General features: G+C 44.0%; 1 protein-coding gene across 3 annotated transcripts in view; it reads left to right on the forward strand.

Moving 5' to 3' along the window:
- hhip (hedgehog interacting protein) overlaps positions 1-18,924 on the forward strand; it is a 162,114-nt gene that overhangs the window by 80,967 nt on the left and 62,223 nt on the right. For all 3 annotated transcript variants that reach the window (XM_086011080.1, XM_086011072.1, XM_086011062.1), the window contains 2 exons: positions 1,604-1,746; positions 4,142-4,223. In XM_086011080.1, the coding sequence (XP_085867206.1) occupies positions 1,604-1,746; positions 4,142-4,223 (225 nt within the window). The remainder of the gene's footprint in view (positions 1-1,603; positions 1,747-4,141; positions 4,224-18,924) is intronic.

An 18,924-nucleotide genomic window follows, 5' to 3' on the forward strand; every position in this document is an offset into this window, starting at 1 on the left:
CTTAGCGCTGTCTATAGCATGCTTCTTTTTAGCATGCATGTAGCAGCTTCCCCAGGTTGGCACCTCATTTTTAGGTACGCCTGGTGCTGCTCCTGGCATGCTCTTCTACACTCCTTATTGAACCAGGGTTGGTCCCCTGGCTTGATGATAATGGTAGGGTGAGGGATATGCCAGGCCATGAGGTTACAGATTGTGGTGGAATACTATTCTGCTGCTGCTGATGGCCCACAGCGCCTCATGGATGCCCAGTTTTGAGCTGCTAGATCTGTTCTGAATCTATCCCATTTAGCATGGTGGTAATGCCACACAACACGATGGAGGGTGTCCTCAGTGTGAGGATGGGACTTCGTCTCCACAATGACTGTACGGTGTTCACTGCTACCAATACTGTCATGGACAGATGCATCTGCAATAGGTAAATTGGTGAGGACGAGGTCGAGCAGGTTTTTCCCCATCGTGTTGGTTCTCTCGCCACCTGTCACAGGCCCAGACTTGCAGCTATGTCCTTCAGGGCTCGGTCAGTAGTGGTGCTACCGAGCCACTCTTGGTGATGGACATTCTAAGGCATGGAGGAGTACTGATTCATCAGCTGAGGGAGGGCAGTAGGTGGAAATCAGCAGGAGGTTTCCTTGGCCATGCTTGACCTGAAGCCATGAGATTTCATGGGGTACAGAATCAATGTTGAGGACTCCCAGGGCCACTCCTTCCCGACTGTATACCACTGTGCCGCCACCCCTGGTGGGCCTATCCTGCCAGTGGGATGGTGATGGAGGAATTTAGGACATTGGCTGAAAGGTATGATTATGTCAGGCTGTTGCTTAACTAGTCTGTTTGTGAGGAGGACTTTGCTGTGTGTGCCGTTGTCGTGGTGCCAAGGTCGATGCCGTTTTTTTTATAATTGTGTTTCATAGCTGTAGCTAGGCCATTTCAGAGGGCAGTTAAGAGTCAACCACATTGCTGTGGGTCTGGAGTCGCATATACCAGACCAGGTAAGGATGGCAGATTTCCTTCCCTAAAGGACGTTAGTGAATCAGGTGGATTTTTACAACATAGTTACCATTACTGATTTATTTAATTAACTGAATTTAAATCCCACAGCCATGGTGGGATTTGAACTCGCGTCTCTGGATCATTAGTCCAGGCCTCTAGATTATTAGCCCAGTAACATTACCATTATACTGCCGTTCCTGCTGCAAAGATGAATTGGCATTGTGCTAGTAATGCAAGCAGACTTGTAGAGGTTCTCCGATTAGGATTCTTATTTGTGGTTCATGTCTTCATTGTTGATATGAGTCTTTGGGATTGAATTGGGACTTGGATTCCTCCAATTACTGTAGTTATTAACACATATAATCAATGTATGCCCTAGCTGTGATTAAAGTTTGATTCCTAACTAGTGTTATCTTACTGCAATAGAGTGATTTAGCAACACTCAAAATCCCTGCTGCCAGTGGGTAAATTGGTTTAAATATCGTAAAAGTTAAAAGATGTCCCAGAAAATCTTAGACTCATTTCAGAAACCTAGTTATGATTGGGAGGGACTATAGATCAAATATTTGTACGGTGTATAAATAATGATCCATCTTTTTGCATATAATTTCAGACAACTGATGAGCCTTCAACAAAACCCTTTGAACAAACTGTGGCAGGAACGAGCCTTGTGCCTTGGCAGTAGCATCACATGCAAAAATTCTCTTAGTGGTCATATCTCGGGTACGGTTTTGGGATTTGGAGAAGATGAATTAGGTAATCAACCCAATGTTTGCAATAATTGCGAGTGCTAAAATATCTGTTCATATTTACTGGAGACTAATTTAATTGGATAAACAGAATGTCTAGATTACAAATCGGGCAAATTAATTTTCTTTTTGTAATTGTTGCACATTACATGAAAAATGATTAAGTCCACTATAGCTCACCATCCAAAAAAACTGATATCCTGTGAAGTTCTGCATCATGATCCAACAGCAATGGCAGAAAAGTGCCAGAAGCAGCAAGAGGTTCAAATAACTAATCACTCATGGTTTATGACATATTCTGAAGTCATTTGTTAGATTACTCCTTTATAAATCTACATCCCTCCCACTATGCAGCATCCTCTATATAATACACACTAGAGTCCCCTGTATTTTTACTTTAGATTTTCAAAATAATACCTTAATTGCAGGCAGACTCTCATGAGACACTCCTTTAAGACACTCCTTAAAATCTACTTCTTTGACCAAGCTTTTGGTCACCTGTCCTAATATCGACTTGTGTTGTTTGGTGCCAAATTATGTCCAACGATCCTATGACGCGCCTTGGAACGTTGCTATGTTAAAGGCGCTATAAAAAATGCAAGTTGTTGTGATGGGGGTTGAAGATAGGCAAAGTCACTTTGGGATCAAGTTGGGTCAAAGATAACGTAATGAAAGATTGATTCTCTTGGCTCAGGCACAATAATCCCATATCTTAGCCAAGCATATCTACAGTACCCCAAGCTGCCATTGATAATTGATCAGACAGCCTGATTCATTGCTGCGATCTGGCAGGGTAGATCTGTCTCAGGAGTCTGAAATTCTTCTTACTTGACTCCAGAAAATCACGCAAGTCAACAGGTAAGTTGCTCTTAGTTAAACAAGCATTGGAAAGCTTATCAGTGCTCTGTGCTGATAAGCTGCATATTTAAAAAACATAAAATATAAAATTTGCCACAAAAGTCATCAGGAGCTGCTCCCTGCTTGCCCCACCACTTCTGTCATTTGCAGTCGAAAGTGACGATGATGTAGAACACATCCACCAAAGTATGGGCGGACATATTTAAATACCACGCAAATGACAGATATGTGTCAAATGTTGCGATTTCCATCATTTGCCCCCCAGCACCACTAGGGTCAAGGAACGCCTGTGTGTTCATCGCATAAAGCGTAACCTAGGCTGGCAGAGGGGGTGATTTAAAATGAAAGCCTGTGGAATTGCAGGGTGTTTGATTGTGTACACTATGTCAAAATAAGAATTCTTTCAAGAAATACCAAGACTCCCAGCTATGCTACACAGTGGGAGGCCACAAAGGCTGCTGTAGCCATGCTCCATGACCCCTAATGGACTCCCATGTAGAGGCTGAGGAGCCCACCTCAGTTATGTAAAAGATCCTATCCACAGCAAATCAGCTGAGGTAAGGGGCTCATTTTTGAGACGGGTGGAACTCCTGCCATAACTAAGATGTGCCAGAATCCTGCCAAAGCAGATATTCCTGCCCCTGTCTGTGACATGACCATTCCTACAACATGCTTTGTTTATGCATTGCAAGCATATCATTATGGAGTGGGTTTATTGTATTTTTGGAATATTTGTTAATTTCCACATATTGTCTGAAAGTACAGTGAGATAGTATTACAAGTATTTCTATTCTGGAACAAGATCAAGTATTAATGGAGCTTGTCGGTGCTTGGCAGGTTTTTAAAAGTTTTATGAGGTGGTGAATCATCGCATCTGTATCTACTGAAAATAATTGGCCACTGTGTTGTGATTTCACAGATTACTCCTATTGAAGCAGCTGTTAATGTGGTATTATTTAGTACAGTGACCTCACTGAATAATTATGGACATGCAAGGTTTCATTTCTAAGAATTAGCATTCATGTAATGAGCAAAATTATTTCACCTTGCCCCATGTACAGCACCAGATAACAGGATTTTCATACTATAGACAAAATAATATTTAATAATAGATGGTATCTGTGTCAGAACATAACAGCACTTTTCCTTTCACCTCGCTTTCTTCCTCTTAGCGAACCTTCCAGGTCTTACTCTATATACTTAATTTCCCCTCCCCTTCCCAGGTGTTTATATGTAATAGCATTTATATAGATACTGTTAAAACAAATTAAATATCTTTAAAGCAAGCTGTCTGGAAGCAGACTTTAATTTGGTTGGTCTACAGTCATTTTTTAAAATGCTACTATATATTTTAACTTGCTAATAGGGAGTTTGTCATTTTAGTTTACAGAAAGGCAAGTTGATTTTTGAGGGAATAGAAAATTGGTAACCATGTAATCTGTTTTAAATATTTTCTTAATGGGTACGGACAATACATTCATAAACAATAATACTTGGACTGCATGAGGCCAGTGTTTGAAAACTTTCCAACTTGTTGTTTACAGGTGAGGTCTACATTTTGGCAAGCAGTAAGAGTGTGACACAAGCGCACAGTGGGAAGCTCTACAAACTGATTGATCCAAAAAGGTACAGCCCTGGCAAGTGTTCATGGAACACATAGTGTTCAGTTTATGAACCACATGGTATCAATCGGTGTCATTATATCTGCTTGGCAGCCGATATAAAGAATGAGTGAAAACAATGCAGACAGCACCATCAAACTCTTCAGTTATGAGGGTAAAAAGATCATCTCACATCTGTATTTTGTTAACCACTAAATATTAGGCACAGGTAAAGCAGACATCACGGTACCTGGAACATAGTAAAACCTTGGAATTGCAAAATAAGCCTTTGATGATTGGAAAAATAATTTTAAATCTTTTTTAAAAAAAGAACTTTTATGCATTTAACTTTAACCATTTAATTGCAGAAGCTTCAGTGAGGATTAAAATAAGTCTCTATTTTTGGTAGCACTGATATTCAATCTATGCTTTACAACATTGCAATTGATTGTGCTTGCCTCAGCAGTCATTAAAGCAGAACTAAATGTCAGTTTCACTGGTAACTCTTGTGTGTCCATAAAGCTATGAAGATATAAGATTGTCAATAATGTTTACTGACTTACATCATCGTGGAAAATAGCCATCCAGATGTTAAGGTTATTTTGGGCATTTACACCAGTATGTATAATCTGATGCAGGTTCAACAATCTGAGGAGGTCCTGTCTCCCATGTTGAGTAGTTTGAAATGTTCGGCAACCATCTGCTTAGGTCGGCTAAGTTTATTTTCAGGATTTTATAGTTTTTTTTCTTGTTGTCATTGTTTAATATCCACTGTCCTCTTTGACACCCTTTTGAGTTCATTGATCTACTAATGGGGGTTGTCTGTGGTCTCAGTTTTTCACTGTTTGTTACTACCAGCATAAGATGTAACTTTCATTGGCGTAAGACCTTGGTACTGCTGATTCAGGTAGTAAATTTGAATAACTTTAATGAACATCTGATTGCGTGTCTTAATGTAGTTCTAGTGTTAAGCTCAAGGTGCTGTATATTGGCAAATGCAGCATTTACACCAGAGTGATAAGTATATGTATAACTGTCTCAGCCCCTTAATACCTGACTGTCAGATGCCAATGAAGACTGTTTTCAGACTAATGACCATGAGACACAGTGGCCATGGGTCACATAAATAAATTAGATATATGACTTATTTATATTCAGAAATTCAACCATTTAAACCCACTATTTAAGCATACCACTCTCTAAGACTAAAAGATTGATTTCCTAGGTTCAGTGTGCCATATGCAGCTGGAACACAGGGATCGGGGAAGTTGGAAGTGAAGAACCAACACCAGTTTCTTTCAAAACTGCCATATCCTGCTTTTCTATTATTAATGTCCTGAAATGTTTGTGTCCATTTCATGCATAAGCTCCATTTGATCCCTATATTAGGTGCAAAAATATTTAAATTTCACAACTCCCCAAGATTTCCACTAGGTTTCCTTTTTTAAAAATTGTACACCCATTTGGAATAGTGTAAGCCACAAACCTTTAATTCTCAAGCTCTCAATTAACACACAATGTGCCATGAGCAACTACTTTGCAGTTCTTTGAAAAGTACTGACCACTCTGTGCTGCCAAGATTAAGCTGAGATTGAGCATTCAGCTCTAATGGTAGAGCTCTTGCCTAATAACTGCCATTGAGCTTTCTGTGGTATTAGTGCTACAAAGAAAACATGCTGGCGCTGCATGGCTGATGCGATGCAATGTAGCAATCATGCAGTTTCATCCAAACTTTTGCCATCCAGCAGCATCCCACCCATCACTGTGACTTCAAGTACTCCGCTTGATGCAAGTAAAAAGGTCACCAGGTCAAAAATTGACTAATGAAAGGCAAGCATTTAAATTTTAAACAAAATAATCTGAAACTAGAACACATGCGTCACATAAATGGAATATTGCACCGGTTGTGCTGGAAACCTGTCAGGCACATTCGCAACTGTGGTCTCCTGTACTGGTAGAACATAAGAACCTAAGAAATAGGAGCAGGAATAGGCCACTTGGCCCTTCGAGCCTGCTCCGCCATTCAATAAGATCATGGCTGATCTAAGGCTCAAAGCCACTTCCCTGCCAGCTCCCCATAACCCTTCACTCCCTTATCTTGCAAAAATTTGTCTATCTCCACTTTAAATGTATTTAATGACCCAGCCTCCACAGCTCTCTGGGGCAGAGAATTCCACAAATTTACGAACCTCTGAGAGAAGAAGTTCCTCCTCATCTCAGTTCTAAAAGGGCGACCCTTTATTCGGAGACTGTGCCCCCGAGTTCTAGATTTCCCCATGAGGGGAAACATCCTCTCTGCATCTACCCTGTTGAGCCCCCTCAGTATCTTGCATGTTTCGATAAGATCACTTCTCATTCTTCTAAATTCCAATGAGTATAGGCCCAGCCTGCTCAACTATTCCTCATAAGTCAAACCCATTGGGGGTGATTTTCACTCAGAAGTCAGGAAGGAGGCGGGACTACAACTTTCAGTGTTGTAGTCCCGCCCCCATCGAGATGCGGCCAATCCACGCGATTTTAACTTGATTGACCTTGTTGAGCCCGCCCAGCGGGCTCAGCAGGCCAATTAAGGGCCATCCGGCAACAGGTGACGTCACAGACTGAAATTTCATCTGTCAAGACGTTTTGACAGATGAAATATCAGTGTTTCACAGCTGTTTGAAGCTGTCAAACACTGACAGTCTTACTTCTAACCTGAGTCCTTCTACACAGACTCGGTTAGAAATCTCTCTGGCACAGAAAGCTGCAGGCTGTCACTTTTGACAGTTCGCAGCCGTTCTGCTTTCTGTGCTGGTTAGATGATGGACTCCCGAAACCTAGAGGAAGGAAGGCTAAAAAGGTAAGTACAGGTAATTTAAACTTCTTTACACACTTTAGACACACCAAACACACTTACCTTTGCACTCATGCACCCATCACTCACCTGAACACCGACATCTCGATCCCTCCAAGTCCTTCAACCCGACGGCCCGACTCCTCTAACATGGCGTGGTTTGGAGCCGTCGGGAATCCCACACTTCAAGCTTTAAAATAGGGATTAGGCTAAAAACTGCCAGTTAACTACCTGTTAACAGGCAGTTAATTGTCACTAATCCCTTCCCGCCTCGGGTAGGCGGGTCCCAGTGCGGGGCGGGTACCCACCTCCTTTGAAACTTATATGGAGGCGGGATGGTGTTGGGGACCCCCGAATTCGGGACTTTAACCCCCCACACGCCTCCAATCCCGACTCCACGGGTCAGTTAAAATCGAGGCCCTCATCTCTGGAATTAACCTAGTGAATCGTCCCTGAACTGCCTCCAATGCAAGTATATCCTTCCTTAAATAAGGAGACCAAAACTGTATGCAGTAATCAAGGCCTGGTCTCACCAATACCTTGTACAGTTGTAGCAGGACTTCCCTGCTTTTATACTCCAACCCCCTTGAAATAAAGGCCAACATTCCATTTGCCTTTTTGATTACTTGCTGTACCTGCATGCTAACTTTTTGTGTTTCATGCAAAAGGACCCCTAGGTCTCTCTGAACTGTAGCATTTTGTAACCTCTCTCCATTTAAATAATAGTTTGCTTTTTTATTTTTCCTACCAAAGTGGATAACCTTGCACTTTCCCAAATTATACTCCATCTGCCAAATGTTTGCCCACTCACCTAAGACTGTCTATATCCCTTTGCAGATTCTTTGAGTCCTCTGCACAACTTGCTTGCCCACCCATCTTTGTATCATCCGCAAACTTGGCTACATTACACTCGATCCCTTCATCTAAGTCATTAATGTGGATTTTAAATAGTTGAGGCTCCAGCACCAATCCTTGTGGCACCCCACTAGTTACTGTTTGCCAACCAGAAAATGACCCATTTATCCCGACACTCTGCTTTCTGTTAGTTAGCCAATTCTCTATCCATGCTAATATATTACCCCCAACCCTGTGAGCTCTTATCTTATGCAGTAACCTTTTATGTGGCACCTTATCGAATGCCTTCTGGAAATCCAAATACACCACATCCACTGGCTCACCCTTGTCCACCCTGCTTGTTACATCCTCAAAGAACTCCAGCAAATTTGTTAAACATGATTTCCCTTTCCTAAAACCATGCTGACTCTATTTGACTGCAGTATGTTTTTCTAAATGCCCTGCTACTGCTTCCTTAATGAAGGACTCCAGCATTTTCCCAATGACAGATGTTAGGCTAACTGGTCTCTAGTTTCCTGCTTTCTGTCTCCCTCCTTTCTTAAATAGGGGTGTTACATTAGCGGTTTTCCAATCCGCTGGGACCTCTCCAGAGTCCAGGGAAATTTGGTATATTGCAACCAATGCATCCACTATCTCTGCAACCACTTCTTTTAAGACCCTGGGATGCAGGCCATCTGGTCCAGGGGACTTGTCTTTTAGTCCCATTATTTTACCGAGTACTATTTCCTTAGTGATAGTGATTGCCTTTAGTTCCCCACTCCCTGTGGCCCCTAGACTATCCATTATTGGGATGTTGTTAGTGTCTTCTAGAATGAAGACAGATGCAAAATATTTGTTCAGTGTTTCTGCCATTTCCCCGTTCCCCATTATTAATTCCCCAGTCTCATCCTCTAAGGGACCAACGTTTACTTTAGCTACCCTCTTTTTCATATACCTGTAGAAGCTCTTAATATCTGTTTTAATGTTTCTTCCCAGCTTACTCTCAAAAGTCATCTTCTCTCCCTTTATTATTTTTTTAGTCATCCTTTGCTGTTTTTTAAAAATTTCCCAATCCTCTGGTCTCCCACCAATCTTGGCAACATTATATGCCTTCGTTTTCAATTTGATACCATCCTTTACTTCCTTAGTTAGCCACGGATAGTGCTCCCTTCTCTTAAAATCTTTCTTTTTCACTGGAATATATTTTTGTTGAGAGTTATGAAATATCTCCTTAAATGTCCACCACTGCATTTCAACTTTCTTGCCCTTTAATTTGTTTAGCCAGTTCTGCCCTCATGCCATTATAATTGCCAGGACACTGGTTTGGGGTACAACTTTCTCACCCTCCAACTGAATTTGAAATTCAACCATGCTATGATCACTCTTTCCTAGGGGATCCTTTACTATGAGATCATTTATTAATTCTGTCTCATTACATAGTACCAGATCCAAGATAGCCTGCTTCCTGGTTGGTTCCATTACATACTGTTCTAGGAAAACATCCCAGATGCATTCTATGAACTCCTCCTCCAGGCTACCATGGCCAATTTGATTTGTCGAATCAATATGGAGATTAAAATCACCCATGATTATTACTGTACCTTTTTTACAGGCCTCCATTATTTGTTGATTTATACTCTGTCCAACAGCATTGCTACTGTTCCGGGGGCCTGTAGACTACGCCTACCAGAGACTTTTTCCCCTTCTTATTTTTTATCTCCACCCAAACCAATTCTACATCTTGATCTTCTGAGCCAATATCACTTCTCCCCACTGCACTGATCCCATCTTTTACCAACAAAGCCACCCCACCTCCCTTTCCTTTCTTTCTATCCTTCCGAATTATGATATACCCTGGAATATTCAGTTCCCAGCCCTGGTCGCCTTCAAACCACGTCTCTGTAATGGTGATCAGATCATGCCCATTTGTATCTATTTGTGCCGTCAGCTCATTTATCTTGTTACGAATGCTGCTTGCATTCAGATATAGAGCTTCTAACTTTGTCTTTTTACCATTTTTCCTTGTTTTGGCCTTTTTTTCTGTTACACTCTTATTTTTAAACATTCTGTCCCTTCCTGTCACACTCTGGTTATTATTTCCCCCATTTCTAGCCTGCTCTATTGCTTTCTCATTTCTCATTGACTTTTTATTTTCCCGCTCACCTGGATCTTCCCCCCACCCCCCGCCCCCACTATTTAGTTTAAAGCCCTCTCTGCAGCCCTAGTTATTCGATTTGCCAGGACTCTAGCCCCAGCATGATTCAAGTGAAGCCCGTCCAAATGGAACAGCTCCCTCTTATCCCAGTACTGGTGCCAGTGCCCCACAAATCGAAACCCATTTCTCCCACACCAGCCTTTGAGCCACTCATTCATTGCTCTGATCTTATTTACCCTATGCAAATTCGCTCGTGGCTCAGGTAGTAATCCAGAGATTATTACCTTTGTGGTTCTGCTTTTTAATTTAGCCCCTAGCTGCTCGTACTCTCAGTAGAACCTCTTTATTTATCCTACCTATGTCATTGGTACCTACGTGGACCATGACAACTGGATCTTCCCCCTCCCACTGCAAGTTTCTTTCCAGCCCAGAGGAGATGTCCTTAACCCTGGCACCAGGCAGGCAACACAGCCTTCGGGACGCACGCTCTCGGCTGCAGAGAACAATATCTATCCCCCTCACTATACTGTCCCCAATCACTACAATATTTCTTTTTGTTCCCCCCACTTGAATGGATCCATGTACCACGGTGCTGTGGTCAGTTTGCTCATCCTCCCTGCAGTCCCTGGCCTCGTTCACACAGGGAGCAAGAATCTCGTACCTGTTGGACAAGGCCAAGGGTTGAGGCTCCTCCATTACTACCTCCTGGATTCCAATACCTGCCTCGCTTGTAGTCACACCCTCCTGTCCCTGACCATGGGCCAAATTGGAAGTAATTATTCTAGTGGGTGTGACTGCCTCCTGGAACATAGGCCTAGAAATTCAGTTGGCTGCGCCACCAGTTAGTGCCCAAAGAGGGCACTCAGTGGCTTTAGCGCCACTGGCCACACCTCCCGCGATATTTAGCGGGGCGCTAATGGCGGCGTTAGCCTGTAGCGCTGCGCCGCCACCGATGACGTCATCGGTGTGCGCAGCGCCCCGCTCCCGCCCCGATCACCATATTTGGTCGCGCCCGCCTCTTTAACGCCGGTCGCAAATCGCGACCGGTTCACAGGGCCTACCTGTGGTGGTAGTGGCGCAAGTTAAGGTGGAGGTGCGGGGCGGACGCTTTTTCGGCGGACGCCTGCCAGCACCTCCGTCCCCGGCCTCCTAAACCCCCCACCCGCGGCATTGCCGGCTGTTTCCCGAGAGCCCGACACTTCTCCTTGGTGCCGGGCTCATTTGCCGGCACTCGCGAGCGGGGATCGCGCTGTTGCAGGCACCTCCCCCTTAACAGTGGGAGGAAGGCCTGCAGTACCGCAGCGTGCCGTGCCGCAGCGTGTGGCGCTGTGGCCCTTAGCGCGGCGATATTCAGGGTGAGCGCCCCAAGCGGGGCGCGGGGAGCCTCGAGTAGCGGCCCGCTTCCGTTTGGGGCGCAGAAACTGAATATCGGGATGGCGCAAGTGGCTCCGCTCGCAGCGGTAATTCCGGCGCCCAGGCGAGCTTGGCGCCCCAAACGGCGCCCAACTGAATTTCTAGGTCATAGTGTCCAGGTAACGCTCACCCTCCCTAATATTCATTTATTCAACAATTTGCTATGAAGTATCCCCAAGTGAAGCCGGTTCCTTATGGATGAAATTAGGTAGCCTTTTAGCTGCAAGAAAAAACAATGAATGGAAGATTTTGTCCAAGATATAGGCATTGTTATAACGGGCCAGAAATTTATGTCGGGGGCTTCCCGCGGGTGCAAGCCCCCGACCTACACTTGCCTAACGCGCCGACAGTTGAAGCCTGGGCCTGCGTGGATTTCCTGTCTGTGGCCCGGTTCAGCTCCTGGCGCGCTGTGCTTGCGTGACCCAGCGGCGTACTTAGTGCGATGCGTCGGCTGGGATCACGTGAGCACTGGGCAACCAATCGGAGGATGCAAAAGTTCATTCATGAGTTTGACAGTAAGAACTGTCAAACTCATGAAAACTCTGGGCGCCCAAAACAGTACTTAAACTTGAAATAATTTTTTTTTTAAATCACACTATTTAAATGAACTATAAATAACTTTAAATAACTGTTTTAAACAATAAATTAAATTTTTGAAAAAAATAATTTTATAAAAAATCGGGGCTAAAAATACACTTATAAAGTCTTTAAAAATAATAAACCTGTGGGGAAAAAAATTCTAATTCTAATTATTAGACCACTTACCTTTTAAAATTAAGTCCTTACGTCTGCTTTTTTCAAGTGTAAAAAGTGGAGGCCTTCACGCACGGGCAAACCTGGGGAAAAAAAAGGAAGTTCAACGCGCACGCGCAGACTCCTGCGTGCACGTGTTCGACCTCTGAACCCCTTGGTTCAGAGGATCGGAAATGCCGGTTTCCCGCGCATGCGTAGTGCATGCAAGATTCCGGCACTTCCATCGGGTCCACGCATGAGTACTCCGTCCGTACTCACGCGTTGGGACTCGAATTTCTGGGCCAACATGTATTTTGTGAGTGAATTGTGGAGTGCAGGCATCAGCATAAATATGTAAGTCACTTGCTGTCTTAATGATCACTGTAGTGATATCTTTATTACATAGTATTTACAGCACAGAAACAAGCCATGTGGCCCAACAGGTCCATGCCGGTGTTTATACTCCTCGCGGACCTCCTCCTGCCTACTTCATCTAACTTCATCAATATATCTTTCTATTCCTTTCTCCTTCATGTGTTTATCTAGCTTCCCCTTAAATGCATCTATGCTATTCGACTCACTTACTCCTTGTGGTAGCGAGTTCCACATTCTCCCCACTCTCTGGGTAAAGATGTTTCCCCTGAATTCCCTATTTGATTTATTAGTGACTTGTATTTATGGCCCCTAGTTTTGGTCTCCCCACAAGTGGAAACATCTTCTCTATGTCGACCCTATCAAACACCTTCATAATCTTAAAGACCTATATCAGGTCACCCCCACCCTCCAGTCTACTCTTTCCTAGAGAAAAGACCCCCAGCCCATTCAATCTTTCCTGATAAGTATAACCTCCCAGTTCTGGCATTATTTTAGTAAATCTTTTTTGCACCTTCTCCAGTGCCTCTATATCCTTTCTTTAATATGGAGACCAGAGCTGTTCACAGTACTCCCAAGTGTGGTGGCACCAAGGTTCCATACAAGTTCAACGTAACCTTTCTGCTTTTCAATTCTATCCCTCTAGAAATGAACCCCAGTGCTTTGTTTGCTCTTTTATAGCCTTATTAACCTGTGTCGCTACTTTTAGTAACTTGTGTATCTGTACCTCCAGATCCTTCTGCTCCTCTAACATTTAGACACTTATTTTCCAAGTGCCATGGGATATTATACATCCACCTGAACAGGCAAACCGGGCCTTGGGTTTAACGTCTCCTCTGAAAGACGGCACCTCTGACTGACAGTGCAGCACTCCCTCAGTACTGCACTGAAGTAGCAACGTAGAATATGTGCTCAAGTCTCTTGAGTGGGACTTGAACCTACGACCTTCTGACTCCGAGGTGAGAGTGTTACCACTGAGTCTAGCTGATAAAAAGACAGTCTTGCTGTCAAACAACCAGTTATGCTTCATAAATCAAATTAAGATATGGCACTATTTAAATGCAAGAATTGATTTCTTTCAGTTTTAAACACTTTTAAATATACAGAACTATTAGTTGTGGCCTTGTCTGTATTGAAAATGTTTGAGTGCTACTGGGTTACTGGGTCCTGTGTTTAACTCTTAACAATATTACTACTCCTGAGCTATTTTTATATCATTCTTTTAATTTTGATTCCTGAAGTTTGGCATCAGTGAGCCAACTCCCAGCTTTTGAATCCTATTTCTACAGCCCAGCAGCAGACACTGAGTCGGAGTCTGTCGTCAAACTACGGAAAATAGATTTAACACTATAAACACCATCAGCTGTCTCACGAAATCTAACTTAAAAGGAGAATAGTATAAAAGCAGCTTTAGTCTGGAGCTGGAAGGAGCCCTTGGATAGTTAAAAACTGTAAACCCAAATCCTGTGATTTACACGCCCTCAGGGCACAGGTGCTAACATCAGCTAAAATCATCAGTGGAGACATCTGTAATGAACTAGAAGTTCCAACTCTTCCTTGGGGGTAATTTTTGTCGATTTTAACAGATTCGTTGAAATAGTTCTTGGTTTGTACATTCTTTAAATTCCCTGAATGACTCCAAGTCTGTCAACTTCCATTTGGGAGTTTCTGACAGAAACATTGCACACATGCAATATAAGCGAATCTGGCCAAGAATAACAATGCAGTTTTCTGTCAGTTATCGGATTTTCGGAGTAATTTTAATATGTGCCAGTCTTTTATTATAAGGGTTTTTTAAGTTATCTTTTGTTCTGTCAAGTGTTGATAGTTGGTTGGGAGGTAGGAGACAGAGTAGAGATAAAGGGAATGTACTCGTGATTGGCGGAATGTGACAAGTGGTGCTCCCTGGGGATCTGTACTGGGCTTCAGCTTTTCACCACATATATCAGTGACTTGGGTGAAGGAGTAGTGAGTTGTATATCCAAGTTTGCTGATGACACTAATTTAGGAGGCACTTTAAGTTCTGAAGCGGGGAGTAGGAAGTTACAAAGGGACGAAGACAGACTGGGCTGAATTTTAATGGAGAAGGCGGGTTGGGGGCAGGGAGGCTCCGAAGCAGTCAGGAAACCCGGGAGAACGGGTTTCTTGCAGGCCCTGCCAAATTTAACGGCAGGGCCTGATTTGCATGGGAAGCCTTTGAGAGGCTGGCTGGCTCCGGGCGGGTATGCCTGTGGCACTAGGCCGCAGAGAGGAGGGAAGGAGGGATCACATGGGGGCTGGGGGGTGGCCGGTGGAGCACAGGGTGGGGGCGTGGGTGCAAAGTGCATCGGTGGCCAGGGTGGCTGGAGGAGCCCGGGGGGGGTCTCTGAAAGAATGGGGGAAAGGACCAGTGTGGGGCGGGGTGGAGAGACTGAACGGATCATGGGCCAGAGTAACAGTACGGGGCCGGGGGGGAAGGAGGAGTCTGAAGGGATCGAGGGCCAGAGGAACGTGGGGGTGGGGGGCGGTTTGGGAGGCCTCGTGGTGGGGGTTGGAAGCATGGGGGGGATTTGAGGCCTCATTGCGGTTGGGGGGGGGTCTCCGGTCGCAGGGGATGGGTTAGGCAGGGACCCTGCATCCAGGAGGCAAGTGTAAAGGCACTGGATTCAGCAGTCCTCGCCTTGCATTGTTGGCGGGTTTCACGAGGCCTGCTAAACCCAACCAGCTAAAGTGAAATTCAAAATGGAGGTTAAAGCACAGATTTCCAGCCTCATTATATTTAAATAGACGACCCGCCTCCTGGCAGCGGATTAGCTACCTGCCCCGTCCCGCCTCCGTTAAAATCGGAAGTGGGCGGGATCAGGTTGGGATTCAGTTTTATAACACTTTAACTTCCCCCAGGCCCCCAACCCACCCGTTTTTTTAGGTTAAAATTCCCCCCACTAAGTGAGTGGACAAAACTGGCAGATGGAGTTCAATGTGGGGAATGTGAGGGCCTCCCTTGAGTTTACAAGGTTGAAGGGTGATATAATTGAAATGTTTACAATGATAAAAAGAATTTGATAAGAGTCGACACACAGAAGCTATTTCCTCTGGTGTGAGAATCCAGAACAAGGGGGCACAATCTGAAAAATCAGAGGTAGATCATTGAACTCATTTTCACATGAAGTAGTAGAAATGTGAAATTCTCCCTTCCAAAAGGCTGTGGATGCTAGGGCAACTGAAATTTTCAAGGCTGAGATTGACAGATTTTTAATAGGTAAGGATATCAGGAGATATGGATCAAAGGCGGTTAAATGGAGTTCAGCTACAGATCAACGATGATCTAACTGAATGGTGAAACCGCCTCGAGGGGCTGAATGGCCTACTCCTGTTCCTATGTTATCATGTCCTTTGTTTCTGTGCTACCAGTTTACTTCTGATTGCTCTTGTCTTACAATTTCCTGTTTCTGTATGTTTTTTTTTACTATAATTTCTCACTGCCTGTCATGCTCTCAGTTCACAGTGCCTCACTACTGATTATCCTCTGGGTCCTGCTCTCTGCTGTCTGACATGGCTCCTCATTAATGGTCACTGTGATGAAATATGCCATTCATCACTCATCGGTATTCTCTGCCTGTGACTGTGGTTTGGTTTCTGTTTCATTTCCCTTACCTCAGTTCCGTTTCCTCATCATTGTATTGTATTGTGTGTAGGGCTCCGCCCATACCTGGCCCCTATGTAAGCAGGCCCAGCCTGCCTCACATCCAGTACAGCAGACCTCTGGATGGAAGATACCTCTCCACTGTGTGTTACCTTCTAAGTTAATAAAAGCCTTGTTTTGTTCCGCTAACATTGAGTCTCGGATTTATTGAGGCACATCAGTCACATACTTAGACTGCAGTCTCTAACTATCAATTATGTTTTCAGCTTGTGGCTTCTCATGAATGAGCCAGTTTTATTGCACTTCTGAAAATAATAATGATTGCAACAGAATTTGTTACTGATGGTGAGAAACCAGAAGCTGAGAGCATGATTGGTAGCAAGCAAACATGGACCAAGATTATAACCAGTAGGGGTATGATCCGGAGACATGAGTCCAAATCCCACCACGGCAGCTGAGGAATTTAATTTCAGTTAATTAAAGAAATCTGGAATTAAAAATCAGTATCAGTAATGGTTCTAGTGAATTGTAGTAAAAACCCATCTGGTTCACTAATGTCCTTTAGGAAAGGAAATCTGCCGTCCTTACCTGGTCTGGCTTACATGTGACTCCAGACCCACAGCAAAGTGGTTGACTCTTTACTGCCCTCTGAAATGGCCTAGCAAACCACTCAGTTGTATCAAACCGCTACAAAGAAGTATACTCCTTCTCGAGAGCAATTAGGGGTGGGCAATAAATGCTGGCTTGCCAATGACCCACATAGTCCATGAACGAATAAAAAAAAAAAAAACTGTGAACTGAGATAACAACCATTAATGACAATCTGGAGTGGAAGTGTTGTAACAGAACACATGTCTATTTGCAAGAGACTGTAGATTGAGAGCAGGTAATAGTGGCACTGTTAGTTCATTGTAGATGATATGCTTTATACAACAACCTACTGCCTCGTTGAAAATAGCCATCAGTGTGTTGAGGCTGCTTTAGGTGGTGTTACCGCTAATTTGCATATTCTTCAATTTTGAAATAATTGGCAATCTGGTCAGGCCAGTTTAGTCTTTTTGTTAGTTTTTACATTTGTGCCTTGGTCGGTACTGCTGGCAAGGTGCTTAAATTACTTTCACTCCCTCCCTAGGTTAAGGAGAGGAAATAAAAATAGCGAAGTTTATCATTCCTGACCTCCATTCAGTGACCTCTGCTGGCAAGTGCAGATGTGTGGACAGGGGGTGGGGAGTTGTGGGGGGAAGGACAAGATTAGGTTCAGTTACGATGCACCTAGCAGTCAAAGAATCTATCAACTCGATGGCCCAACACACTCATAGCCTGACAACTCACTATCTGAACTCGCACATGTCGAATAGCTACTTGTATAAGGTACCATAAGGATGCTGATGCCTGTGAATGGTATGCAGCATGTGCCAGCCTTCAGCAGAAGGAAGAGGTTGTTGAGAAAATTGGAAGAAACAATAAGAATTATCTTTGGTGATTGTGAAAACCTTTAATATCAGGTGTGAAATCAGTAATTTTCCCATTCCATCCCCAGTGCTCCTGTTCTACCCACACAGTGGTAAGTACTGGCACCATGAGTATCAGTTTGGGGTAGCTGTTGTCCCAGTGTCATTTTAAAACTACTCAATCTATTGAGATCAAATTTCAAATCGTTCTTGCACTTATTGCCACCATCCGGCACGGCTCACAGTTCAGACTCTTAACTTGTGAAAAAAAGTGTTGATTTGATTATTCACATGGTTGATTTGCGACTTCGCATAGCCATTCGGGAACAGGGCTATAAGGTGTGTTTTAATAGCAACTGTAACTGTCCATGCCATGCTGCTCTAGCTAGTAGGTCATGTAGATGGGGAGGCTTCAGTAGTGAGGCTGCTCTTCCTCCTTATATAGAATTATAGAAATTTACAGCACAGAAGGAGACCATTCGGCCCATCGTGTCTGTGCTGGCCAAAAACGAGCTATCCAGCCTAAGCTCACTTTCCAGCTCTTGGTCCATGCCCTTGCAGGTTGCAGCACTTCAAGTGCACATCTAAGTACTTTTTAAATGCGATGAGCGTTCCTGCCTCTACCACCCTTTCGGGCAGTGAGTTCCAGACCTGGGTGAAAGAATTTCTCCTAAACTCCCCTCTAATCCTTCTACCAATTACTTTAAATCTATGCCCTCTGGTGTTCAACCTCTCTCTAAGGGAAACCGGTCCTTCCTATCCACTCTATCTAGGTCCCTCAATTTTACACACCTCAATCAAGTCTCCCCTCAGCCTCCTCTGTTCCAAAGAAATCAACCCCAGCCTATCCAATCTTTCCTCATAGCTAAAATTCTCCAGTCCTGGCAACATCCTCGTAAACCTCCTCTGTACCCTCTCAGATTATCTGGTCATTATCACATTGCTGTTTGTGGGAGCTTGCTGAGCGCAAATTGGCTGCCACGTTTCCTACATTGCAACAGTGCCTACACTTCAAAAGTCAATCATTGGCTATAGAGCACTTTGAGACATCCGGTGATCATGAAAGGTTATTTTCTTTCTCTCTCTCTGTCTCTGTCTCTCTGTCTCTCTCTAGTGCAACCACATCCTTCCTGTAATGTGGTGACCAGAACTGAACGCAGTACTCCAGCTGTGGCCTAACCAGTGTTTTATTTTATTCGTTTATGGGATGTGGGTGTCACTGGCAAGGCCAGCATTTGTTGCCCATCCCTAATTGCCCTTGAGAAGGTGGTGGTGAGCCGCCGCCTTGAACCGCTGCAGTCCGTGTGGTGAAGG

Source organism: Somniosus microcephalus, chromosome 2 (assembly GCF_052327205.1).
Source record: "Somniosus microcephalus isolate GS21.2 chromosome 2, FLI_Smic_1.0, whole genome shotgun sequence".
NCBI classification, from domain to species: domain Eukaryota; kingdom Metazoa; phylum Chordata; class Chondrichthyes; order Squaliformes; family Somniosidae; genus Somniosus; species Somniosus microcephalus.